The following is a 25,676-nucleotide window of genomic DNA, read 5'->3' on the forward strand; positions in this document are numbered from 1 at the left end:
AAATATTGTGGGACACCTCTGAGTACACATGCACAGGATTGTGCTGTTTGACGTTGGGATGATTGTGCAATAAAAGAAATATGGGTCATAATTTACACTTGGCAATAAGAGAAATCACGTCAATGGAAGAATGAAAACAGCACACATTAACCGGCATAATGGCTTGTTAGTGTGACTGATTGCAGAGGCAGTAGGTGTGGTTGTACTAGTTGCTTTATTTTTCAGATATGACATGATTTACTTGCAAGTCTGTAACTAAAAATAGAGATGATTGTTTCAGTGTGTCCCAGAACTTGATTTTGCAAGGGGTGGGAAAGGGCAGGAGTGTGTGTGTTTGTATGTGTGTGTGTTATTGAGAGTTATAAAGATGCCTCACCATGATTTACACAAAACAGAATAAAACTATTCCATATGCTACTTTCAGAATCACTAATATCTTCATTCTCAAACCTTACCTAAAACCATCCTTCCTTAAAAAACAGCAAAGGTAGTCATGCTAACATGCTATCAAATACTGATGAGTATCAGTTGTTTACTATTACTTTCAGTGTTTGATTTTTGACTGTATATAATCATATATATCAAAGTCAACACACATATTAGGCTTTATATTTACATATAAAAATATAGCAGATTTTGACTTTGATATCGGATCACTAAATATTGCTAGATATGAAATAGAGTGTTACCCATAAGCGGTCTGTTTGCCAAGGTCTGAACCAAGCTTTAGCCATTTTCTGAAATGAATTCTGTTCTTTCTTCTAAGAGAGATGGAGCCAGTGTGGTGTAGTGGCAAGTGTGTTGGACTAGGAGCTGGGAGATCCGGGTTCTAGTCCCCACTCGGCCATGGAAGCTCACTGGGTGACTTTGGGCCAGTCACAGACTCTCAGCCCAACCCACCTCACAGGGTTGTTGTGAGGATAAAATGGAGAGGAGGAGGATAATGTAAGCCACCTTGGGTTCCTTGCAAGAGGAAAAAAGGCGGGGTATAAATGCAATAAATAAACAAATAATCCTGCTGAGCAGCTAGGTAATGTTAGACCCTGGACTAAACAGTGAATAACCACTTTATTCTTCTCCTTCACATAAATAATTGAGTTACAGTAACATGCCACTTCAAAGCCTTCGATATATCCTCTCACACAGCTACACTCAATCACCACTCCAACCCTGCAACCCAGATCCTAGGCACTATCTCCTAACAAGCGCTACCTATCTCTTCCCTATCCCATCTAATCCCCATCTGTTCCCTATCTAAACTCCACAGGCACTGCTCTCTGTTTATATATCACACACCAATTCATGCCCCCCCTCACTCAGCCAATCATCTCATGTATGCAAATGTGACAACATACCTCCTGTCACTCATACCATTCACACTCTAGATCTACTTACCAGAAAAATACAGAGGCATAACATTAATGCATATATATATATATATATATGTGTGTGTGTGTGTGTGTGTGTGTGTGTGTGTGTGAGAGAGAGAGAGAGAGAGAGAGAGAGAGAGAGAGAGAGAGCAGAGAAAGCAAGCACTGGAGCAGCAGTTCCTTCTCTGGCCAATGGATGGGGACAGGTTAGGAACATGACAACACAGGAAGCTGCCTTAAACCGAGTCAGACCATTGGCGCATCTAACCCTGTCTTGTTGATGCTGACTAGCAGTGGCTCTGCAAGGTTTCAGGCAGTTTTTCCTGCCCTACCTGAAGATGCCAGGGACCTGGGGCCTTCTGCGTACAAGGCATGTGCTGTACTACTGCGCTCCAGTTGGTCTCCCCCTTCCCATGAAGTTCTTCCTGGGAAGCAGCAGGTGTAGCCTCCCAGTGGCCCTTGGTCTCCTGGCCAGTGGCAGAGGCCAGAGTGTGGGCCACTTCAGCCTGGCAGTCACGCACAGGTTGTAAAGGACCGGCACTCATAATATGTCCACTATGCTCCCTAACATCCTAACTAGAAGCGATCCTAATTAGGAGACAGCTTATGAAAACTTTCTTCCAAATATGACAGGGTACGTCTTCGGAGGGAGAGAAATGTCTCAAGAGGTCATGACCTCTCCTCCCCAATGCAACGTATCCATTAAATACAGGTATGAGACCAGTAGCTTTGAATCCACAGAATCCTTTGAAAATACACCACAGCCGAGCCTGCCATCCATCCCTTTACATCAGCTGTGGGCAACTTGTGGCCCTCCAGTTGTTTTGGCCTACATCTCCTATCAGCCCTAGCCAGCATAGCCAATGGTGAGGCAAGGCATGATGGAAGTTGCAAGCCAAAACATCTGGAGGGCCACAAGTTGCCTGTTCCTGCACATGGTCAGCAGAGGAGATGTCTTGAAGGCTCCACCAACTTCAGTGATGTTCACTGGCTACTAGTCTTGATGGCTATGTGCTACCAGAGGCAGTGAGCCTATGTACACCAGTTGCTGGGGAACATGGGGGGGAGGGTGCTGTTGTGCTCATACCCTGCTTGTGGGTTCCTGGTCAACAGCTGGTTGGCCATTGTGCGAACAGAATGCTGGACTAGATGGACCCTTGGTCTGATCCAGCAGGGCTCTTCTTATGTTCACATTTTAGCAAACTATTTTAATAATTTTAGCCCTATAGTTTAACTGTGTGTAACTGTGTTTGTGTGAATAATTTAAGGCTCTCCTTTACTCCTACTGGTGACAAGAGATATCAAGGTTAACATTTCACAAATATTCAGGAAACATCTACTAAATATTAAACAGAAGTCATAGCAAATAATTTTCAAGATAATTTTTAGGAGCAAATTCCTCTCAGCTCTACGCTGGATAACTGCAACTCAGTTTCTGTCCAATTCTTAAAGTTATTATCCAAATTTAAATTCCTCAGTTTTTAAACATGTGCAACAAGCCTTCAGTTTGAGGTACTTGTGGGTGAGCAGGATTATTTTTTACATTTCTGAGTAATCCACTCTGAATCATTCTGGAATGTGCTGGCTGCTGTTCGGTGCCCATATTTCCTTTTAATCAGAGATACAGGAAAATAATAATTGAGAATGAAAAAGTCTATAACCCAGATTCTTGAGTAACACAAAGCAGAACAGGACATTCTGGATTCACTTAGAGCTGTTCTGCACATTTGCTCACGAGGCAGAGAAGATATTGTGCAAAGTGGAATGCCATCTGATTTTCATTTTATTCTTACACCATGCCTCCATTTTCAGCAATAAAAGAAAAATAAATAAAAGGGGACTGTGCAGGAGAATATAACTTTTCTCTGGTAATAAGGAAGTCCCCAATCATTTTCTTGATCTCTCTGGTCTGCTGGCAGGGTGTGCACTAATCACAAGATAAAGTTCTAACTGCACTTCAGGGATTGGGAAATCAGGCCAATTCGGCTTGGGTTGCTTTGGAGGCCACCTGCTTTGACTTGAACCTAGAGATGTCAGAGAAATCCTCAATGGAAGCAAATGAGTTTGGATTTCTATGAATCCGGCCTGCAGATTCTGCAGCAGACCGGCTTTTCCCGATTCACACTGATTCCACAGAATTGCAGATGGGATTTTTTTTTTTTTTTTTTAACAATCTGGGATTTTACGCAAATTTAGTTGCAGAAAAATAAATAAAATGTGGAAAAACCACTGACCGGAAATGTGTATTTCCCCCATAGCTAAAGCTTGAAAATGCGCATTTTGGGGGGATTTGTGCATTTTCGCAAGTGTGTATTCGCACAAATGCGGATTTGTGCAATTTGGGAAATTGGAAAAAATCTAGTTCTGTCAATGGGTGGAGGATAGAACGAAGGGCGCCTGACAATGCACAAAATGCAGCCAGAACAGATTTTACAAAATCCATACATCCCTACTTGGTTCTGAATCAAAATCTAGCTCTGGAACATCAGAACTTATGTGTCTCCCCATTTACTATCATTAGGAAATCCACAAATGGCTATAACGTTTTTGCTTTTTGACAGAATTGGATGAAATTTGCAGGCATATTAGTCCCTTCTGCGTGCGTGCGTGCGTGCGTGTGTGTGAGAGAGAGAGAATACTGCAAAATTTCAGACAAACAGGTGCAGGTATGTCTATGCCAGTAATCTTAAAATTTTGATTTATTTAAAAGGGAAACTTCCTATAACATTTTTTTATTTCTTGGCAGAATTGGATGACTCTTGCAGTTATAGTTGTCCCTTCTGAAGTTATGGCATATCCCAAATTTCAGAAAGATATGTGTGCCTTTATCTAAAGAAACCTTAAAAAATTAGAAGGATGGGTGCAAAGCTTTTGTATAAGGGAAACTTTAGGGTGGGAAGGATTTGCTTCCTCATTCTCCCCCCACCCCACGGTTTTCCTGGGGAATTGGTATGAAAATGGCATACATCACAGAGTTGTCCCTAGGTAAGGAACTGGCAAAATTTCAGAAGGAATTACAATAAATAAAAAACATAGAGGAAGTTTTTGGGGGGCTCAGCTGACAGCACCAAAGTCACAAGAACTTTTAAGTGCTTCATCTTTGCTAAAGTGGATGAATGATACTTCATTGAAAAAATATAGGAAAGTGTACACTGTAGAGATTTTGCACACTATATTGTGCAAGGGGGGTCTTTTAAGCAGAAGCCCAGAACCTCTTTCAGCCTGAGGGACAAATTCCATGTTGGAGAAGCTCTTTGGGGCTACATTCCAGTTGTGGGTGGGGCTGAAGGTAAAGTGGCAGGGTGCAGTGAGGCCAAAACCTCAAAAAATACCAGTTCCTTTTAGCTTAAAGCTTTTACTGTAAGTAATTGTTGTATAGGTAGAAGGAATGACTTCTACCTATCAGCAGGCGTCAAACACAACTGTTCTTTAATTCAGCACACAGAGAACTGACAACTTAGGAGAAGTTGCTTTTAAGTCTGGGGTGTTTTTTTTAAAGGGATTCCCTCTCCCCCCCCCCCTCCATTTGTGGGCAATTTCCTGTGTACTTTGTTGTGTGACTGTTACACACACTGGTTCCAGACAAGGGTTTCACAAGACCATTACCCTGCCTCATTTACGGACTTTTGCAACAGGTCCAGGCGAAGTTGTGTTATACCTCTAACCCTACCATGTTTTCCCACCACTTCTTTCTTCTTTTTCCATACTGGAAAAATATCTGTTAAGGAAGAAAAAACAGAAAGCAGAGTAGCAGTGTGTGCTGGATTCCGACAAACCTTGAATCCCAGGCCAAAGTGGACCATCTGAAAAAATTTGGAGACGTCTGGATCCTCCCAAAGATTCACAAGTGATTCAGAAACTCTGAGGAAAACAGAGACGGAGGCAGTGGGTCTAAAACCAACTGTTCTCCCCAAGTTCTTAATGTAAGGAAAATTCCAGGGTGGGGAGAAGAGGGGGTGTAGTTTGTGACTGACAGATCCAGCTTCCAACCAGGATATAACTTTACAAGGGCTCTCGTTTTGTTTTTTGTTTTTACTTCCCATCGCAGTGCTTGGGGCAGGGCTGTAGAAGGAACTTATCAGAGGCTGCTCCTGTGTTTCCTGGCGTTTTGTGAGTGTGTATCTGTGGCAGTAGCACTCAGGGCTTCCAAAGATGGCTTGAGAGCTGCCACTAACTGGGAGATGCCTCCCTCCCTGTCTGCCTGGTGTCCCACTGCTGTTGTGGGTTTAGTGAGTTGCTGACCCCAACTCCCCAAGGCAGTCAGGTTTGTGGCCTTTCATTGAGTCCTCACAACCTGAGCTAAGATGCCCCAGCAATTCCTCCCTGGCTGCCAGGACACGAAGAGCAGGACACCACCTTCCTGCTTAAAGTTGTTCCTGCCTGCAACTTATAATGGGGGGTGGGGGTGTCATCCATGAGCTCCAGACAGCCAGGTGAGATAGCTGGCAGGGAGTGAGGGAGCAAACTCATATTGCCACCTCTGCTCCCTCCCTCCTCTCCCACTGCTTAATAGAATCATAGAATCATAGAACAGTAGGGTTGGAAGGGGCCTACAAGGCCATCGAGTCCAACCCCCTGCTTAATGCAGGAATCCAAGTCAGAGCATCCCTGACAAATGGCTGTCCAGCCTCGTCTTGAACGCCTCCAGTGTGGGAGAGCCCACCACCTCCCCAGGTAATTGGTTCCATTGTCGTATTGCTCTTACAGTCAGGAAGTTTTTCCTGATGTTCAGCCGGAATCTGGCTTCCTGTAACTTGAGCCCATTATTCCATGTCCTGCACTCTGGGATGATCAAGAAGAGATCCTGGCCTTCTTCTCTGTGACAACCTTTCAAGTACTTGAAGAGTGCTATCATATCTCCCCTCAGTCTTCTCTTCTCAAGGCTAAACATGCCCAGTTCTTTCAGTCTCTCTTCATAGGGCTTTGTTTCCAGTCCCCTGATCATCTTTGTTGCCCTCCTCTGAACCCTCTCCAGTTTGTCTGCATCCTTCTTAAAGTGTGGTGCCCAGAACTGGACACAGTACTCCAGATGAGGCCTAACCAGTGCTGAGTAGAGGGGAACTAGTACTTCCCAGGATTTGGAAGCGATGCTTCTATGAATGCAGCCCAAAATAGCATTTGCCTTTTTTGCAGCCACATCACATTGTTGGCTCATATTCAGCTTGTGATTGACAACAATTCCAAGATCCTTCTCGCTTGTAGTGTGGTTGAGCCACGTGTCCCCCATCTTGTAACTGTGCATTTGGTTTCTTTTTCCTAGGTGCAGAACTTGGCATTTGTCCCTATTAAATGTCATTCTGTTGTTTTCTGCCCAGCGCTCCAGTCTATCCAGATCACTTAGAATTTTGTTTCTGTCTTCCAAAGTATTAGCTATCCCTCCCAATTTTGCGTCATCTGCAAATTTGATCAGCATTCCCTGCACTTCCTCCTCCAAGTCATTAATAAAAATGTTGAAGAGCACTGGGCCCAGGACTGAGCCCTGCGGTACCCCACTCGTTACCTCTGCCCAGTTTGAGAAGGTCCCATTGATAAGCACTCTTTGAGTCCGATTCTGTAGCCAACTGTGGATCCACTGGATCGTTGTTTCATCTAGCCCACTTCGAGCTAGTTTGCTCATCAGGATATCATGGGGCACTTTGTCGAAAGCTTTGCTGAAGTCGAGGTATATGATGTCTACAGCATTCCCACGGTCTACAAGGGAGGTTGCTTGATCAAAAAATGAGATCAGATTTGTCTGGCAGGACTTGTTTTTGACAAATCCATGTTGGCTTCGAGTAATCACGGCATTGTTGTCAAGATGCTTCCAGATGGATTGCTTTATGATCTGCTCCAGAATTTTCCCAGGGATTGATGTCAGACTGACTGGTCTGTAGTTCCCAGGTTCCTCCTTTTTACCGTTTTTGAAGATAGGGACAACATTAGCCCTCCTCCAGTCATCTGGCACTTCCCCCCGTCGATCTCAAGCTGCAATTCTGCCCCTTCAGCCTGTACTTTGCCTTTGCCAGGGGGGTCATAGACCCTCTTTTGGGAGAAGACTGAGCCAAAGTAGGAATTGAGCACCTCTGCCTTTTCTTTGTCATCTTTCTTTGATAAAAATGGTTATCATTTTGCCATCCTTATTTAATAGCTGAACCACCATTTCTTTCCTCTGCCTTTTACTATACACGTAGCTGAAGAAAGCCTTTTTGTTGTTTTTAACATCCCTTGCTAACCTCAGCTCATTCTCAGCTTTAGCCTTCCTGACGCCATCCCTGCAATTCTGTGCTATCTGCCTGTACTCTTCCTTTGTTACTTGGCCTTCTTTCCACTTCCTAGATGTGTCCTTTTTTGTTTTCAGGTCATCCCTAAGCTTTTTGTGAAGCCACATTGGCTTCTTCTGTTGTCTTCCACCTTTTCTTCTTGTTGGAATTGCTTGTGATTGTGCCTTGAGAATTTCCTTTTTTAAAAGCTCCCACCCATCTTGGACTCCTTTTCTCGCTAGCATCGCTTGCCATGGGACCTTACTGATCATTGTTCTGAGTTTATGAAAATCAGCTTTCCTAAAATCCAGGGTACGCGTTTGACTACACTCGGCTTTTGCTTCCCTTAGAACCAAGAACTCAAGTACAACATGGTCGTTTTCCCCCAGAGTTCCTGTAACTGCTACTTTATCCACTAAGTCATCTCTGTTGGTTAGGATCAAGTCAAGGATAGCCAATCCTCTAGTTCCTTCCTCTACTTTCTGTAGGAGGAAGTTATCCGCCACACAAGTCAGGAATTTCCTGGAGGGGCCATGTTTTGCAGAATTTGTCTCCCAACAAATATCGGGGAAATTGAAGTCCCCCATTACTACTACATCATGCTTCCTTAAAACATTGGCTATTTGCTTTTCAAAAGTTTCATCCTTGTCTTCTCCTTGATTGGGTGGCCGGTAGTAGACTCCGACCACCAGGTTCCTTTTATTCTTTGCTCCATTTATTTCAACCCAGATGCTCTCGATGGGGCTACCAAGCTCCTCCTCCTGTATTTCTGTGCAGAGATATGTATTTTTCACATACAGTGCAACCCCACCTCCCTTTCTGTTCCTCCTGTTCTTTTTGAACAAGTTATATCCTTCAATTGCTGTATTCCAGTCATGAGAGTCATCCCACCAAGTCTCAGTTATACCTATCAGGTCATAATTTCCCTCTTGTATTAAGAGTTCAAGTTCGTTCTGTTTGTTTCCCATACTCTGGGCATTAGTATATAGACATCGAAGACCATGTGCTCCATAGTCTGGCTTTCTTCCTACATGTGTCTGAAGACTATTATTGGGCGCTATCAGAGCTGTTCTCTCCCTTGCAGTGCATGCGCCTATGTCCATCGTTATCCCCAACATTACATCTCCCTTCCCCGTAGGATTCAGTTTAAAGCCCTCCTGATGAAGTTCTTCATGCTGTGGCCAAACACATTCTTCCCATCCTTTGTGAGGTGCAACCCATCCCTAGCCAACAGCCCATCTTCCAGGAAGTATAGCCTGTGGTCCCAGAATCCAAATCTCTCTCGTCGGCACCACCTTCGTAGCCAGTCATTCACCCGGAGTATTTTTCGTTCCCTTTCTATCCCTCTTCTAACTACTGGAAGGATGGATGAGAAAACTATCTGGGCCCCAAAGTTCTTGAGTTTCCTTCCCAAAGCTTCAAAGTCTGACGTGATCTCTTCATAGCTCCACTTGGCGGTATCATTTGTTCCCACATGGATGAGAAGAAAGGGATACCTGTCAGTGGGCTTTATGAGTGCAGGCAACCTTTCAGTCACGTCTCTAATCTGTCCTCCCGGGAGACAACATACCTGGCGAGTCCATGGGTCTTCGCGATATACTTGGGTCTCGATCCCACGCAGCAAGGAGTCTCCCACTACTACCACTCTTCTTCTTCTTGTAGGCCTGGGTTTCATCGCCTCTGTTTGACTGACCTTTAGCCTCTTGCTCACTCTCATAAAGGTTCCCCTGTGATTCTTCCTCTGCAGGCTGTCCTCCAGTCTCATCCGCAAGTACCTGGAATCGGTTCCACAGCTCCACTGCTTCCACTGGTGCAGAGTGGTGTCTAGTTCTTCTTCTCCTAACTGTCACCCTTTTCCAAGGAGTATCCTCTATTCCATTTTTCTTCACCTCAGCATTTCCCACTGCCTCATCTTGCTGTTGCTCTTCAAGCTTCTGGTCTGCCCTTTGCTGCTGTAGTTCCCCCATTCTGTCCAAGAACTCTTCGTGTTCTCTTATTCCCCGGAGGGTCGACAGTCGCCGCTCCAGTCCACTTACTTTTTCCTCCAGCAGCGTGATCAACTTGCACTTGTTGCAGGTGTAGGCCATGTTGTTCTCAGGCAAGAAAACAAACATTGCACACACCTTGCAGGTCACCACCACTGGAGAGTCTTGTCCTTCCATAGCCCCTTTTCCCTTTTTGTGTCTAGCTTTGTGATTGTTCTAGACTAGCCTGTGCCTGCTCCTCTACTCAGTAGAGGTTAAAAGCAGAGTCCCACTGGTGTGAAAGTGTGTGTTACAAGACAAATAAATGGAAAAAAGTTAGTTAAAATAAAAAATAAAAATAATTTAAAAAAATGTTAGGGGCCTCCCCCTTGACCTCCCCTGGCCAACTCCTGTTTGCTCCCCCTGTTCGCTCGCTCTGTTCGCTCGCTCTCTGGGAGCTTGCCTGCTTCTGTGGTCCCTGGACCAGCTGGAGCAGCTTGCTCTGCTCTGCTCTGCTCAGCTGGGAGGCGGGAAACAGACTGAAGCTTCCCGCCCAGTCAGCTGCTAGGAGTACTCAGGCCACACCCCTCCAATTCAGTTGGAGCTCTCAGAAGCACCTGGTGAGCTCACAGCCAATCAGAAGGATAAAGGGCAGCCCCCTGGGCTTCCTGCAACCCACTTACCTCTTAGCCTCTGTCTCCTTTGTCTCCTTTGTCTCTTCAACCACTGCAACTCCCCTGGCCAACTCCTGTTTGCTCCCCCTGTTTGCTCGCTCTGTTCGCTCGCTCTCTGGGAGCTTGCCTGCTTCTGTACTGCTCAGCTGGGAGGCAGGAAACAGACAAAGCACAGTGATGACATTAGCCTTCTCTTTTTTGGCAATGCATAAGTGGCTACCCTATAGCTAAGGAGGATGGAAACAGCAATTAGAGTGTCAGGAGGAACAGCCAGGCAGCTGCCACCACCACTGCCTCCCAGCATCTGCTGCCTCATATGGCCACCTCCCTCAGCTTAATGGTAGGACCAGCTCCACTGGATACCTCTTTAGTATCCCCATGCTTTAAAATTTGCTAAAAAAAATGGTATGAGCTAGAACAGGGGTGGAGAACCTCTGGCCTGAGGGCCAAATTCAGCCCTCTAAAAGGTCACATCCCTTCGCCTGGCTCCACCCCCTTCTCCCAACCAGTAGTCATTTGATAGTTTCCTGATTTGTGTGCCATTTTCCAACCATTCTGAATGGTTGAAAGAACTCTCCTAAGGTTTAGTTAATGGCAGTAAGAGCTTTAAGCTAAAATGTGCTGGTATTTTTGTATTTTGGCTCCATCCTTTTGCCTTTGGCCCTGCCCACCACTGCAATGTAGCCCCCGAGGGCTTCACCAAATTGGAATTTGTCCCTCAGGCTGAGAGAGGTTCCGCAGCCCTGGGCTAGAGGGTGGGGCCGAGTGTGTTGCAGTGCCAGGGGAGGCAGAATATTCTCACAGGCACAAGCCACTAGATGCCTGTCATGTGACACTTGTACAACCAAAGTACACATACAGCACGCTGAATTGTAATGGACATAAAAGCTGTAGAGAAAAATCTCAGCAACAAATATTGTGTTCAGTTAGAGTACTGTGAAAATGTAAGCTTTCCTGCAACAGATGTACTAGATTTGAGGGATGGGGGAGAGAGAGATCTGGCTCCCAGGGTGCCACTTCAGTGGGAAATTGAAAGAGATTTGGGAGCCAGAAGCAAGACACAATAAGGTTCAAATGCCTGCTCTTGAATATAATCACACTTAGGGCACAATCTGATGCATGTTTAGAGAGAGGGAAGGTCCTACAACTCCCAGTATGCCCCAGCCAGCATGGCTGGCTGAGGCATGCTGGGAATTATATGACTTTTATCTGTCTAACGTGCATAGGATTGCACTGTTATTTAGGAGTAAGTCCCACTGAATGACCCCTCCATGGATCACTGCCTTGTTGTGGCGAAGGGGCTTGCGTAACTCAGTGAAGCCATAAGCTATGCCGTGCAGGGCCACCCAAGATGGACAGGTCCAGGTGGAGAGTTCTGACAAAATGTGGTCCACTGGGGAAGGAAATGGCAACCACTCCAGTATTCTTGCCAAGAAAACCCCATGGAACGTATCACAAGGCTAAAAGATATGACGCCGGAAGATGAGCCCCTCAGGTTGGAAGGTGCCCAATATACTACTGGGGAAGAGCAGAGGGAATTTCCAAGTAGCGCCAAAAAGAGTGAAGCGGCTGGGCCAAAGCCGAAAGGACACTCAGCTGTGGATGTGTCTGGGGGTGAAAAGAAAGTCCGATGCTGTAAAGAACAATATTGTTTAGGAACCTGGAATGTCAGATCAATGAATCAAGGTAAACTGGAGTGGTCAGACATGAGATGGCAAGATTGAACATGGACATCTTGGGAATCAGCGAACTAAAATGGACAGGCATGGGCGAATTTAATTCAGGTGACCATTATATCTACTACTGTGGGCAAGAATCCCATAGAAGAAATGGAGTAGCACTCATAGTCAACAAAAGAGTGGGAAAAGCAGTACTGGGGTACAATCTCAAAAACGATAGAATGATCTCAGTACGAATCCAAGGCAATCCATTCAACATCACAGTAATTCAAGTCTATGCCCCAACCACTGAGGCCGAAGAAGCTGAGGTTGATCGGTTCTATGAAGACCTACAACACCTTCTAGAACTAACACCAAAAAAAGATGTCCTCTCATAGGGGATTGGAATGCTAAAGTAGGAAGTCAAGAAATCACCGGGATAACAGGCAAGCATGGCCTTGGTGTACAAAATGAAGCAGGACAAAAGCTAATCGAGTTTTGCCAAGAGAACACACTGCTCATAGCAAACACTCTTTTCCAACAGCACAAGAGGCGACTGTACACATGGACATCACCAGATGGTCAATATCGAAATCAGATTGATTATGTACTTTGCAGCCAAAGATGGAGAAGCTACAAGTAAAAACAAGACCTGGAGCTGACTGTGGCTCAGTTCACGAGCTGCTTCTTGCAAAATTTCAGCTGAAATTGAAGAACGTAGGGAAAACCACTAAACCATTCAGGTATGACCTAAATCATATCCCTTAGGAATATACAGTGGAGGTGAGGAATAGAGTTAAGGGATTAGACCTGATAGACAGAGTGCCTGAGGAACTATGGACGGAGGTCCGTAACATTGTTCAGGAGGCAGCAACTCAATCCATCCCAAAGAAAAAGAAATGCGAGAAAGCAAAGTGGCTGTCTGATGAGGCTTTACAAGTAGCTGAGGAAAGAAGGGAAGTGAAAAGCAAGGGAGAAAGGGGAAGAAATATCCAACTGAATGCAGATTTCCAGAGAATAGCAAGGAGAGGCAAGAAGGCCTTCTTAAATGAACAATGCAAAGAAATCGAGGAAAATGATAGAATGGGAAAGACTAGAGTTCTTTTCAAGAAAATCGGAGATATCAAGGGAATATTTTGTGCAAAGACGGGCATGATAAAGGACAAAGAAGACAGGGACCTAACAGAAGCAGATGAGGTTAAGAAGAGGTGGAAAGAATACACAGAAGAACTATACAGGAAAGATCTGAATGTCCCTGATGTGGTCACTGAACTTGAGCCGGACATCCTTGAGAGTGAAGTCAAGTGGGCCTTAGGAAGCATTACTAACAGCAAAGCTAGTGGAGATGACAGTATTCCAGCTGAGCTATTTAAAATCCTAAAAGATGATGCTGTTAAAGTGCTGCACTCAATATGCCAACACATTTGGAACACTCAACGGTGGCCACAAGACTGGAAAAGGTCAGTTTACATTCCAATTCCAAAGAAGGGCAATGCCAAAGGGCAATGCTCAAACTACCATACATTTGTGCTCATTTCACATGCCAGCAAGGTTATGCTCAAAATCTTAGAAGCTAGGCTTCAGCAGTATGTGAACCAAGAACTACTGGAAGTACAAGCTGGGTTTCGAAGAGGCAGAGGAACTAGAGATCAAATCACCAACATTCGCTGGATCATGGAGAAAGCAAGAGAACTCCAGAAAAACTTCTATTTCTGCTTCATTGACTACGCTAAAGCCTTTGATTGTGTGGATCACAACAAACTGTGGCAAATCCTTAAAGAGATGGGAGTACCAGACCACCTTACCTGTCTCCTGAGAAACCAGTACGAGGGTCAAGAAGCAACAGTAAAAACCAGACATGGAACAACCGATTGGTTCAAAATTGGGCAAGGAGTATGACAAGGCTGCATATTGTCGCCCTGCTTATTTAACTTATATGCAGAGTACATCATGAAAAACCCTGGGTTGGATGAATCACAGGTCAGAATTAAGATTGCTGGGAGAATTATCAACAACCTCAGATACGCAGATGATACCACCCTAATGGCAGAAAGCGAAGAGGATCTAAAGAGCCTCTGGTTGAGGGTGAAAGTGGAGAGTGCAAAAGCTGGTTTGAAACTCAACATTAAAAAAACGAAGATCATGGCATCTGGCCCCATCACTTCCTGGCATATAGAAGGGGAAGAAATGGAAGCAGTGACAGATTTCATTTTCTTGGCTCCAAGATCACCGCAGATGGTGACTGTAGCCATGAAATTAAAAGACACTTACTCCTTGGGAGGAAAGCTATGGCAAACCTAGACAGCATAGTAAGAAGCAGAGACATCACCTTGCCGACAAAGATTCGTATAATCAAAGCTATGGTTTTCCAATAGCAACGTATGGCTGTGAGAGCTGGACGGTAAGGAAGGCTGAGTGCAGAAGAATTTATGCTTTCGAACTGTGGTGCTGGAGAAGGCTCTTACGAGTCCCCTGGACTGCAAGGAGGTCAAATCAGTCCATCCTCAAGGAAATCAACCCTGAGTGCTCATTGGAAGGACAGAGACTGAAGCTGAAGCTCAAATATTTTGGCCACCTAATGCGAAGAGAAAACTCCCTGGAAAAGACCCTGATGCTGGGAAAGACTGAAGGCAAAAGGAGAAAGGGACGGCAGAGGATGAGATGGCTAGATAGCATCACCAATGCAATGAATATGGACTTGAGCACACTCTGGGAGAGAGCGGAGGACAGGAAGGCCCGTGCTATGGTTCATGGGGTCACGAAGAGTCAGACATGACTTAACGACTGAACAACAACAACCCAATGAATGCAATGGGACTTAACTTTTGAGTAAACATGCATGAGATTGGCTGTAAATTGCAAAAAGCCATGTATTTTAAGGACGCTTGCCGTGGTTGCTTTCGATACACATGATGATCTGGGATGTGTTCTTGAGAACTATTGTGGTCCTGAAACCCACTGTCATCCATGAGTGGCAGCCTTGCTGGATTCCCTGCAACAACCATGCATTCGTTGCACCATGACACCGTCCTTGGGAAGGTGCTGAGCAGCTTGCTATGTGTGTTGCCAATTTTTTTCTCTGTGATGCTTTGGGACTTGAGGGAGGTGCAAAGAATGCAGTAACCTGAGCTGTTGCAGCAAACTCTGAATAGGCAGATCTACCCAGCAGGCTCCAGTCTTATGAACAAAGTGGGCACAAGCCACTACATTAGGGAACTGGAAACAGTTGAGGAATTGTACAATTCAATTGTTTAAACTGGGGAGGCTGCTGTTTTCGTATCAACATGCTTCTTAGGAAAAAAGTGCGGCCAACTTCTGCTTCAGGGAAGTTAGAAACATCCACGCTTAGCAGGTAAGAGGTGGGAAAATGGCAAAGAAATTGTTTTGTGTCTCTTTGTGTGTGTGTGTGTGTGTGTGTGTGTGTGATAAATACATTTCTAGCTTTTAAAAATAAAAAATAAAAGAGTTGTTGGAGTGCAAGGCCAAGAGTGGCTGCTAATCAGTATTGTTTGAAAGCTACTTGCTGTTGCCAGGGAACCAAAGCTGTCGTTTTTCCTTCTGATGAAATGTAATTTTCTGCAGCAGACAGCTCAGTTTCTTCCCTTAGCGATGATCCCATCACATTTCTCTCTCCTCGGTGTGTATATTTCATTTGCGGATGTTGTTTCTGTGAAAAACACCCCTTTTCCCCCTTTGTTTGCTCAGCCTGGTTTGCTTGGGAACGTGCAGTGGATTATAATTAGCTTCACCCTCTGAGTATTGGCTGACAAGGGAGAGTTTCTTGAAATGGTTTCTTTAAAAAGAAAGAAAAAGGAAAGATAGGCAAAAGTTTAAAAACATGCAGGAAAAGAGGAGAAATTTAAAAATAAAATAATATTAATTTTTTGCTGTGGCGATTACAAAGAAATTAAGGTGTACTTTTTGATATAATAATTGTTGTGTTAGTATTTCCTTGCAAGGATTAGATTTACAGAGTTGAAGAGAACATATAGCCCAACACCCTGCAAACAACGGGGATCCTAACAAAAGGATCCTTGTGAAAAGGGGGAAAAAATCCAGATTCTTCCCTCTCTATCCTGGGCAAGAGTGAAATCCTAACTTAAGAAGGAAGTTGGTCCCCATACATGATATGAAGCAACCACTATCAGTCCCCCATTATCAGTGATGTACTGGAGCCAGACTGACATCATCTGCCCACCCCCCCATCAGACTTGCCTGTTCCCTCTGAGCTTCGATGCAATCCTCACAGTAGCTGGGGGGAAATGAATTTTCCCAGCAACAATATATTATTCCCTGATGTAATGCAAAGTATTTTGGGGTGGCTTGGTCTTCAATGAGCAATTGAGACCCATCATCCTTACAAAAAGACCTGCTCCTGGTGGAGAGGAAAACTACTAGAACTGGTTTGATGGAGCAACACCGCTACCTGAATTTTTGGACTCTCCTTGGGAGCATGGCTATGTGGATTGTCATGATGAGTGCCTGCACTTCAAAATTTTACCACTGCACCACTGCCCATAATCCAGATGTGTACAATGTGCCACAAGCACAAAATAAGAACTAGAAATATGTGCAGCACCAATAACTTAAGCACATGATCTCGTTCACAGTCTACACATCATCACAAAAAACAAGTCACAAAACATATATGCAGTACGTTAAGAGTAATTAAGCATTAGTAAAATGGGCATGTTTTTCTAGCTTAACTTCTACAGACAGCGTACACTTGTGAAATGTAGTTTTCAAAATATTTGTATGTTTTCTGTTAACATAAGTAAAAGGTTAAATATGGAGACCCGAGGATGATGATAATTCTGTGGGTTGGGCCTATGTTTTAAAATAACTAGGTAGGCCTTCTCACCCCACCCCATGCTATTCCTCCAGCTTCACGTTCAAGATCTCACAACCAAAGGCTTACCCAGCCTGTTGCTCGTAACGTGAAAGAGATTCCATAATACATTCAGGAAGCCCGTTCAAATGAACACCTCCCACAGAGTCATCTAAATGTTCTGGACTTTGGTTTTGAGGTCATGCTACATCCCAGCCAATCGCTACCTACAAATGGCTGGGATGCATGATTTGCTTGTGGTACCCAGGCTGTGGAACTCTCTCTTTAGAGAAGTTTAATGGACCCCTTCTCTTGTGGTTTCAAGGTGAATGGCAACCCACCCCGTTTTTTAGGGCAGACATTTCATGTGATTTGAATCTCTGCTATTTATATTGTTTCTTAGTAACTCTGTTTTAATGCTCTTTGCTTTTATTGTTAGATTTTAACGTCAGTTTATATTTCTATATTTTTATGGATATAAGCTGCCCTGGGAGCCCTTTTGAAGGCTGAAAGTTGAGACAGAAATCATTTTATAAATAAATGTTTTTCTTGCCTTGTTCACAGTACATGTGAAGAACAAAACATCCTCATTAAAAATTATATTCCTTTCCTACTATTTTGTTTGGCTCTGGGGATTTTTGTCAAAACTGATTTTCAGCCTGACATAATGGATTCTCTTGATACTAAGTTGCTAGTTCATGCCACACTCAAGCAAACAATATATGCTCACATCACTGTCTTCTGGTGGTACCTGACACTTAAAGGAATGGCTTCATGAGTCATTCATTCAGGCTAACAGTGAAGTGGTCTGACGTGCACAATCCCCATGAGAAAATAATCCACACGAGGCTGGTGTACACACTGATTAGTAGTTAATTGGTAGCACAGCTATTTATGGACAAGCCCCAAGCCCTATTCAGGTGTTTTTCTCTCTATGCTAGTAACATCATGTGAGCTTAGCAGCAGCGAGTAACTCCATGAGAGTTACTCCACAGTGGTGCTGGTGTAGTTCACCTCAAGACTGGATTATTGTAATGCACTCTATTTCTGGGTTTGCATGATCTGGGAAGGAAAATAAACCACCATTGCTTATTTTCCTACCCTGCATGTGCCAGTTGCGTGCCACCTAATTACCATAACTACCCTCGCCGGGCGTGGCTTGTTGTGACATCTGAACCCAGGAAGGGTGGGTAGTGGGGGTGGTTTACAAATCCCCACAACCCTAGCACAAGCCGTGGGTTCCAGGGTGGTTTGTAAACCACCTCTGCCACACATCCTTGCCGGGTTCAGATGTCATGACAAGCTGCACCTGGCAAGGCTAATTACAGTAATTAGGCAGTACAAGACTGGCATGCGTGGACCAGGAAAATAAGCCACGGTGGTTTATTTTCCCTCCCCAGTCGTGCAAACCCAGTCAATGTGGGGCTACCCTTGGGCTTGGTCTGGAAGCTATCGCTGGTGCAGAATGAAGCAGTGAGGCTGCTAACAGAAGCCTCTTTCTGACAGCAGGTTACGCCTTTGCTAAAAGAATTGCACTGGCTGCCAGTAAGCTACCAGGCCAACTTTAAGGGTGTTGTTGTTAACATATGAAGCCTAGTGGTGTAGTGGCACATTCTGAAGTGCAGGCACTCATCATGTCAGTTTCCATAGTGACACCCCCAAGAAGGATCCAAAAGTCTAGGCAGCCATGTTGATCCATATCAACAAACCAGTTCTAGTAGTTTTATCTCCACCAGGAGCACGTCTTCTGTAAAGCTACTGGGTCTGAATTGCCCATTCAAGACCAAGCCACCCCAAAATACTTTGCATTACAACACGAAACAATATATTGTTGCTGGGAAAATTCATTCCTCCCCAGCTACTGTGAGAATTGCAGCTAAGCTCAGAAGGAACAGGGAATTCTGAGGCAGGTGGCGGATGACTTCAGCGTCCCTGTGAATAATAATAAAGTCCTCAGCTGCAGCCTTGTGAGTCCTGACTCCACTACAACACTAATAAAGCCCTAGACAACTTGGGATCAGGTTACCTTAGGAATCGCTTCATCCTTTATGCCCCTGCCTGGTCTTTGTGATCATGACAAGGAGTACTTCTGATGGTGCTGCGTGCTCCTGAGGTTTGCCTCAGGTAAAGCATTTAATCAGGACTGGCCGTGCCATTAGGCAGAATGAGGCAGATGCCTTAGGCAGCTGATCTGGGGTGTCATGAAAGGCCAGCAAATTGTTAGTTGTTTAATGTATTATTACTGTATTTTTTTACTCCCAGGGAGTGGTGCTTGTGGGATTTCATGCCTCAGGTGCCCAAATAACTTGGGCAGCCTTGGATGCTATGTAGATTGACTTGGGGTGAGCATCATTTATTGCTCTACCTCAGGCACCAAAATGTCTTGGACCAGCCCTGCATGTAGTGTCACAGCACCCAGCCTCTGAAACTCATTACTTGTTATCATTAGGCCCCTACAGTTCTGGTATCTGTGACATCTTCTCAAGACCCATGTCTTCACACAGACTTTCCCTCAAGTGTGTGACTCAGCCAGCTATGGCCTGTAGTGCATGGCAGAGTGCATAGTTTTATTGCTGATTAGTACTTATTTATTATTGTGTCGTTTTATTGTTGTATTTTGATATTGCATGTTCACCATTAAATATGGAAGCCTTGTTGCAATAAATCTACCATGCTTTTGTGTTGCTCACATTAGAAATCAATAAATCCATAAAGTTTGTACCCGCGCGCACACACACACATACATATACGTATATCTTCACTCACAGGGAGAATGTCCTAGTGAATTGGGCCTTTCATGCCAAGAGTTAGGGTCTAATACTTATAGGAGCTGCTAAGATTCCCATTCCTTCTCTGTGATAAGGGGTTTCCATGTTGATGTTCCTTATTTCAAAGCACACCTCTTTTATTACTCTAGCTCCTTCAGTGTACCCAGCATTTGTTATGTAGGAAGGATCAGTTTTTGATAGTATATTCCACTGGTCCTTACACTTTCAAACTGAAATTTCTTAGGGTGCAATGCTATGCATGTTTAGACAGAAAAAAGTCCTACATGTCCCAGCATGGCTGGCTGGGGCATGCTGGGAATTGTAGGACTTTTTTCTGTCTACACATGCATAGGATTGCACCCTAAATTGCCTTAGTAAGCTAGTCCATTCTAAAGTAAGCATATTCACATGTAGCAAGATCTTGTTTATGATTTGCTTGTTACATGTATGTTCCACCTTTCCCCCATGGAACTCAACCCACAGTGTACATTGGGTTCTTTCCCACCCAGGCAGTCTCCCATCCAGGCACTGATGAGACCCAGGCTGGAGCTACACTTACCGCCTTTTTTCACTTCCAATGAGGTTTCACCTCCCGCCTTTCACACTATGCAGTAGCCACCTCGAAATGGAACCGGAATTTCCCACTTCCATGCTCCCGCTTTCAATACCCTAATATCCCAGTATTTCCCCTTAATGTGCTCTGATTTTCCGCCTTCGCTACTGTATCCGGTCATAGTCCCCTCCCCCGCCTGTCCATATATGGTGGTGTTTGTATTTCTCTCCTGTCCAATCACAGCTCTCGACGGCCCCATGTCTTCTTCCGGTTACTAATCGCATAGCTTCCTCAGCAGCCCCCATTTCCTCAGCAACAAGCAAAGGGCTGGATGTGCGTGCGCTTGTCTGATCTCAGAAGCTAAGCGGGGTCGGCCCCAGTCACTAGTTGGATGGGTGACTGCCTGGGAATCAGGCTTCCTGCACTGAGCAGTGGGTTATTCTATCCCTTCAAATGAGATTAAGTTTTACCCCCTCCTATCCCCCGCTCCGGATGTTTTTTTTTTAATTCAGGCGTTATCCTCGCAGAATCGGGGCTTCTCCACAACATTTTTTTTTCTAATTCAGGCATGATCTTCCAAGATTCGAAGTTGTGAAGCTTCACAACTCTGAATTTTCAAAGATCATGCCTGAATTAGAATAAAAAACATTGTGGAGAAGCCCTGATTCTGCGAGGATAACGCCTGAATTAAAAAAAAACATCCGGAGTGGGGGATAGGAGGGGGTAAAACTTAAACTCATTTGAAGGGATAGAACAACTCCCTGCTCAGTGCAGGAAGCCTGATTCCCAGGCAGTCGCCCATCCAACTACTGACTGGGGCTGACCCTGCTTAGCATCCAAGATCAGACAAGCGCATGCAGGAAAACAGCAAGAAAACAGCACAGTGCTCGAGTGTGAACTGAGCTTGCGCATTTGATGAAACACTGCAATGGGGAAAATGGGTGAGTGTGAATAATCACGTTTTAATGTGAGAGCGTTTAACCCAATGGGACACCAAATTCATTGCGATGGCGGGCGCAATGTAGATCGACCCCCAGATATGCTTAGTTTCAGTATAGTTGCTATATCATGCAGATTATGCTGTGGGGTTTTCCAAATTTTGCTAGTCCTCTGTCTGAGGTACACTCTACTGGAGCTCCTATGAGTGAGCATTTTTTTTCATACTATTGATTATTGTTGCTACAGACACCTGTATCATGTATGAACTGTTTTACACCTGTTTATATGAATAATAATTTCCACTATAGAAATATTATGGAGTAGGAGACTCCTGCAGCAAATACTGTTGTGCTCTCCAGTAGGCATAACTGTAGCCCAGCAACATTTCACTGTAAACATAAAATAAGAGTAGCAACCAAATCTACCATTCACCACGTACTTGTAGAATGTGTTTATTTTTGGTTGGCCTTCAGCTGAATAAACTGTCTTGTGTTTTTAATAGGAGCACATAAGATAGGCGTGGACAAAATTACAGAGGGTCCATACTGCTATTCTATAATTCAGAGGTGTTGAACCTCTTTCAGCCCAAGGCCCAAATTCCATTTTGGAGACGCTCTCAGGGGTCACATTCCAGTGGTAGGGGTGGGGCAACAAACATCAGCATATTGTATCTCAAATCTCTTACTCCCAGTAACTAAGCTTTAGGAGAGGCATTTCAAATGTTTAAAAAGGTGTGTGCGTGCGTGTGTGCGCGTGTGTGCATGCACATAATCCAGAAAACCATCAGTGGTCAGAGAAAAGTGGATGGAGCAGTACTGAGGGCCAGCTCCAGGTTTTTGAGGCCCTTGGGTGGGACACCCTCAATGGCTACCCTTCTTCAGTGAGTCTACCTTTTCACCGCTATTGTCACCAGCTGCTATTGGTCCTCATCTTCTTTCTCATCATTGTTACCGCTTGCTTGCTTGCTTGACAGCCAGTGAGCAAGTAAGCAGTGGGAACTGCTCCTCCTCCTTCTCACCACCACCATTGTCTGGGCCAGAATGAAGGGCAGGTGAAGAAGCAGGTTGCAATGGTGAAGAGGAGGAGTAAGTCCAGGGGGCTCTTGTCAGTAGGCCCCTGCTGAGGTGTGGGCCCTCAGCAGGTGCCCCATCATGCCTACCTTTGACGCCAGCCCTGGCTGTACTTCACCAATGCATGGAGGGTGGCGGGGCTGGTCAGGGCAGAGGGTGGGGCCCGGTAATGTGTCCTTGCTCTCCCCTTCCAGTGCATGGAGGTTGGCGAGGCTCAGCAGTGGGACTGTACCAGAGAGGGTGGGGCCAGCTAATGTGTTCTTGCTCTCCCCTCATGTGATTCTAATATTGTGAGGGCTTTAATGCCAGAATAGGTCTCACATCGGTAGGACCTCTTAGTATAGGCATACGATAGGAGAAGTCCGAAGTGTCATAACACAATGCAGAAATGTGCTTTGTCTTGCTTCAAGAGAATTTCAAAACATTTGCTAGGCACATATTCAGACTCCTTGTTTCCCATGCAGAGAAGAGGAAAGTTATTTTCCTTCCATCCCCAAGCAGCTGGTCTGTATTGTTGCCTCCTTTCTTTATTCTCCACCTCTTTTTTGTTTGTTTGTTTTTATTAACAGCAAGATGCAGGAGCACAAAACAAGCAATGATATTTCAACTTGCCTTACTTCACTGTATAATGAAAAAATATTGACTTATTTTGGGTGGGGAAGGCAGGGGACAAACCATTCAGGTGCACTTCTTATTTCACTTAAATATATGGAGATTTAATATTCTCCAGCACATGTTATTAAGGCTGAAATCAAGCAGAAATATAGGTGTGGACCTCTCCCCAAATCATGGTCCTCAGTATATTCTAATATAGAAAATGTCCACAATGGAGCCATGCGATTTGTCTTCTTTTTTTGTGGTGCTATTACGCAGTTCCTTTGGGAATTGGAGCAAGTCACTTTGCTTTTCATGCCTCAGTTTCCCCCCATTTTATAATACAGTAACAGAAAAATGTGTGGAACATGGATGGAAAGAGCTATATCATTGTGTCTCGTAAAGTAAGCTCCGACCCCAGTCTGGAACAGAGCTACTGTTGCTTCTCCTGTTACTATTTCCACTGCCAGCAGCTAATAATTAATGAACTATAATAGCAATGCCCACATAGCTACCTTCTGGTGTTTGTGCTCTGACAGCATTCTGAATGACCTACAAGAGTCGACAGCAACAACAGACCTTTTGTTCCGACGGGCTCAGACTTCATTAGGGGGCTTCAGGCTGCAAGATGCATCTCCTGTTTCCACCAGCAGCTTCACAGAAGCTCGGGAGGAGACACCCCAGCTTCCAGAATGGCTGATGAAGGAGCTGATAAAAGGGCAGCAGAGGAGTCACTCCATTGGACCCATGGAAAACATATCAGAGAGCGAAAGTGTTCATTACCATGTTGACCCTTCTAGAAGCCAATGGAAAGGAAAGGTATAGTGAATTACCTTGCTGGGCTTGGAAGGGCTTTTGAAATGCTGCCGTGAGTGATTGTGAGAAAGTATGGTACTAGTAGCAGTTGTACACATATAGAGAGAATCTACTTGGAAATGGCTTAACTTCCAAATTTGTCAGATGAAATAAGTGCATTATGTCAGAGAGTAGCTCCCTGTATCATGTTAGTTAGAACTATAGGACACATTACCATCACCATGAGGATGGCCTTGCAAACACAGACAATCACTGGGAATATGAAACGAAGCAGTGGAGGCTCATACATAATTGTCCCAAATAACTGTAAACATTTTGGCCAGGATAGAAATCACTTGGCATGGGGAGGCTATTTTTGCAGCATCCCAATAATATGTGCTCCAACCATTATGGAGACTTGGTTGCTGCCATGATGCAGTAAAAATATAGAATGTTAACTTCTAATATACAGTCAGGGCCAGAAATATTGGAACAAGGATAACTGTTTTGGCAGTTGGCCTCTGTACACCACCACATTGAAGTTGAAAGGAAACACACCTAGATGGGAGCGAAGTCAGGACTTTCAGCTGTAATTCAAGGGGTTTGACAAAAGTGGGGCGCTAACCATTCAAGAAGTACAGCCAGTGGCATACACACACACCCATTGTTGGTAGCTCATAAGTAATGGAACAAACCAACATCATTTCAAACTTAAGAATCGCCTTCAATACCTGGATGAAAATCCTTTGCAGTCAATGACTGCCTGAAGTCTGGAACCTATGGACATGACCAAATGTTGAGTTTCCTCCCTCGAGATGCTTTGCCAGGCCTTTACTACAGCTGCCTTCAGCTGCTGCTTGTTTGTGGGTCTTCCTGCCTTCAGTCTGGTCTTCAGTAAGTGAAAAGCATGCTCTATTGGGTTGAGATCAGGTGACTGACTTGGCCATTGAAGAACATCCCACTTCTTGGCCTTGAGAAACTCTTGGGTAGCTTTTGCTGTATGTTTTGGGTCATTATCCATCTGCAATATGAAGCAGCGTCCTATCAGTTTGGCAGCATTTGGCTGAATCTGAGCAGAAAGTATAGCCCTATACACTTCAGAATTCATCCTGCTGCTTTTCTCAGCAGTCAGATCATCAATAAACACCAGTGACCCAGTTCCATTGGCAGCCATACATGCCCATGCCATAACACTGCCTCCACCATGTTTGACAGATGATGTGGTATGCTTTGGATCATGAGCTGTTCCTTTCCTTCTCCATACTTTTCTCTTCCCATCATTCTGGTACAAGTTAATCTTGGTTTCATCAGTCCAAATAATCTTATTCCAGAACTGGGCAGGCTTTTTTAGGTATTTGCTGGCAAAGGCTAATCTGGCCTTTCTGTTCTTGAGTGTTACCCGTGGTTTGCACCTTGTTGTGAAGCCTCTGTATTTACATTCATAAAGCCGTCTCTTGACTGTAGATGTTGACAATGACATGCCTACCTCTGCAAGAGCATTCTTGACCTGGCTAGATGTTGTGAAAGGGTTCCTCTTCACCATGAGCAGAATTCTGCGGTCATCCACTTTAGTTGTCTCCTGTGGTCTTCCAGACCTTTTGCTGTTGCTGAGCTTGCCAGTTAATTCCTTCTTTTTCAGGATGTTCCAAATTGTTGTATTGGCCACTCCCACTGTTTTTGCTATGTCTCTGATGGGTTTATGTTGTTTCCTCAGCCTAATGATGACCTCCTTCACTCGCATGGACACTTCTTTGGACCTCATGTTGGGAGTTCCAGTGAACAGCTACCAAATGCAAATGTAACACTCAGAGCCACCTCCAGGCCTTTTCTCTGCTTGATTGGTCATGGGGTACCCAGGAAAGAGGCCACACCTGGCCATGCAGCTGCTTGTCAGCCATTTGTTCCATTACTTATGAGCCACCAACAATGGGTGTGTGTGTATGCCACTGGCTGTCCTTCCTGAATGGTTAGTGCCCCACTTTTGTCCAACCCCTTGAATTACAGCTGAAAGTCCTGACTTCGCTCCCATCTGGGTGTGTTTTCTTTCGACTTCAATGTGGTGGTGTACAGAGGCCAACTGCCAAAACAGTTATCCTTGTTCCAATATTTCTGGCCCTGACTGTAAATTTCCCTATAGCCTAGAAACATTTAGTTGATACAAACATGTTCATTTTTCAACATGCAAAATCTGGCTCCTAGATATTGCAATATTCAGAATGGCATG

At 44.6% G+C, this 25,676-nt stretch overlaps 1 protein-coding gene across 2 annotated transcripts in view; it reads left to right on the plus strand.

The window, feature by feature from the left end:
* Positions 1 to 15,189: 15,189 nt before the first annotated feature.
* Positions 15,190 to 25,676, plus strand: part of LOC146349574 (cilia- and flagella-associated protein 337-like) — a 71,523-nt gene continuing 61,036 nt past the window's right edge. For both annotated transcript variants that reach the window (XM_084841659.1, XM_084841660.1), the window contains exons 1-2: positions 15,190 to 15,257; positions 23,197 to 23,476. In XM_084841659.1, the coding sequence (XP_084697785.1) occupies positions 15,190 to 15,257; positions 23,197 to 23,476 (348 nt within the window). The remainder of the gene's footprint in view (positions 15,258 to 23,196; positions 23,477 to 25,676) is intronic.

This window comes from Heloderma suspectum, chromosome 3, assembly GCF_057233095.1.
Source record: "Heloderma suspectum isolate Gila_16-S chromosome 3, 16-S_ref, whole genome shotgun sequence".
Lineage (NCBI taxonomy): Eukaryota > Metazoa > Chordata > Lepidosauria > Squamata > Helodermatidae > Heloderma > Heloderma suspectum.